Below are 1,902 nucleotides of genomic sequence, written 5' to 3'. Positions count from 1 at the left end.
AGACTTTGGGGCGGCGGCTGACCTGCGGCTGGGCATCAACTACGTGCCAAACGAGTACCTGCTCGACCCCAGGTGATTGATTGTAATTGAGTTGCATACGCATGGACATTGTTCAAATTTTATCCTATTCTATCCGGTTCTGTGTGCTTCATGACGAGGACACCTTTTTGAGTTGAGAGGTGCAGAGTCTGCTTTCGCACTGCCCGGGGTGTAGGTGGATGGGGTCGTTCTGTCGGTCTTGACAAGTGTTCTGGGTGGAAACTTGTGAAGCTCGCCAAGAGTGGGCATGAGCGGCGTGCTTGAGCTTCTGCTGAGAATTCAGCTACCACATGACACATGGGCACGGTGGGTCCGCGGCAAGGGGTGAATGCCTGGGATGCGACCCGCGTGAAACCACAGCTCCTCACACACCGTGCTCCCTTGCCTGCCCTTCCCCCCCAACATATGAATCAGGTACGCGCCCCCCCAGCAGTACATCATGTCCCGCCAGACCCCCAGGCCGCCCCCCAAGCCTGTGGCGCTGCTGCTGGCGCCGGTGCTGTGGGCCATGGAGGCCCCCGACAGGTGGGCCCCCTGAGATCCCCCTGCAACTGGAAGCTTGCCAGGCACCTCCGCCCCCCTGGTGGCACTGCAGCCTGGTGGACTTGAATTTTATAAAGTACCCGCAAATGATTATCACCGGGATTGCTGCTACCCACCCTGCTCTACTTTTTCCAGCTCCACATCTCACTACAGAGGCCTTGACCACCCTTTGTCACATCCTGCACACAACGCCTCATCTCTCCCTCCTCGACCTCAAACCCTAAACCCTAAACTCCAAAACCCCGACCCCCTTGCACACCAAACCTTCGCCCCATCAGGTTTGACATGTACAGCGTGGGCATCACGCTGCTGCAGATGGCGTTCCCCGCGCTGCGCAGCGACAACGCCCTCATCGCGTTCAACCGCAAGCTGCGCAAGGAGTGCGGCTGGGACCTCAACAAGTGGCGCGCCAGCGAGGCCCTGGGCAAGTGAGCGGGGGGCGCGCGGCGGGGGGTGGGGACCGGGGTGGTTGGGTGGTTTCGGGTTTTGAAACCAGGATTTAGGGTTTGGGTTGTCAGGTGTCCTGCAGCTGCTGGGCTGGGTTGGTTCAGGGGGATGGGGGCTGCAGCTCAGACCTTTGAGGCGTCTTTTGGCACGCGCTTTCGTAGCGCTCAGGGTGCGAGTGCGGCTTCGAAGAGCGCGGTGGCGAACATGTGCTGACCAAAATACATGTATGATGCGCTCTCTCTGTCTCTTACACACACACACACACACACACACACACACAAACGCGCGCGCACACGCACGCACACACGACCGCCAGGCGCAACGGCCAGTGGCCCAAGGACCTTGAGGAGGGCTTTGAAGTGCTGGACGCCAACGGGGGGGAGGGCTGGGACCTGGTCTGCAAGGTGGGCAGGGGGGGTGCTTTCGTATGTGTTGTTTGGGGCGGAAGGGGGCGGGAGGGTGTAATCTAGAGTGCATTGCAGGGAGCTTCGTCGGCGCATAAGGTTCGCGCGTGTGCGTGGGCAGCGGAGCAAGGTGCTCTGCAGGAGGGGCGCAGCTGAACGCCGAGAGCCACGGGATGGGAACAGGGAGGCTGCACTAGGGGGTTTCAGCGACAGAAAGCGGCGCACGCGCTGCCTGGAGGACGCCCGATGCCACGTGGTGTCGTCACGGCTTTGCGGTTGGCTGCTGCTCATGAGGGTTGAGGAATCCTGGCAGCAACTGAGGTCCCAGCCTGAGGTTTACAAAATCTTTACGCCCACAACCAACGATCCTCACTATCAGCACCCTCAAATGCTGTCTTGCCCTTCAAACACCCCTCATCACTCAACCGTGTGCACCACACCCTCCCCTCTGCCACCCGCCCCCCCCCCC

General features: G+C 60.6%; 1 protein-coding gene across 1 annotated transcript in view; it reads left to right on the top strand.

Moving 5' to 3' along the window:
• Window positions 1-1,902, top strand: part of MNEG_8337 (Serine/threonine-protein kinase stt7) — a gene marked incomplete at both ends in the record, with an annotated part of 6,150 nt that overhangs the window by 2,767 nt on the left and 1,481 nt on the right. The window contains 3 exons of the mRNA XM_014043191.1: window positions 454-564; window positions 861-1,010; window positions 1,346-1,433. Coding sequence (XP_013898645.1) covers window positions 454-564; window positions 861-1,010; window positions 1,346-1,433 — 349 coding nt within the window. The remainder of the gene's footprint in view (window positions 1-453; window positions 565-860; window positions 1,011-1,345; window positions 1,434-1,902) is intronic.

The sequence above is a fragment of the Monoraphidium neglectum genome, assembly GCF_000611645.1.
Source record: "Monoraphidium neglectum strain SAG 48.87 unplaced genomic scaffold scaffold01572, whole genome shotgun sequence".
Classification (NCBI taxonomy): Eukaryota; Viridiplantae; Chlorophyta; class Chlorophyceae; order Sphaeropleales; family Selenastraceae; genus Monoraphidium; species Monoraphidium neglectum.
The sequence above is the reverse complement of the archived record's forward strand: the minus strand, read 5'-3'. Positions and strand labels throughout refer to the sequence as shown.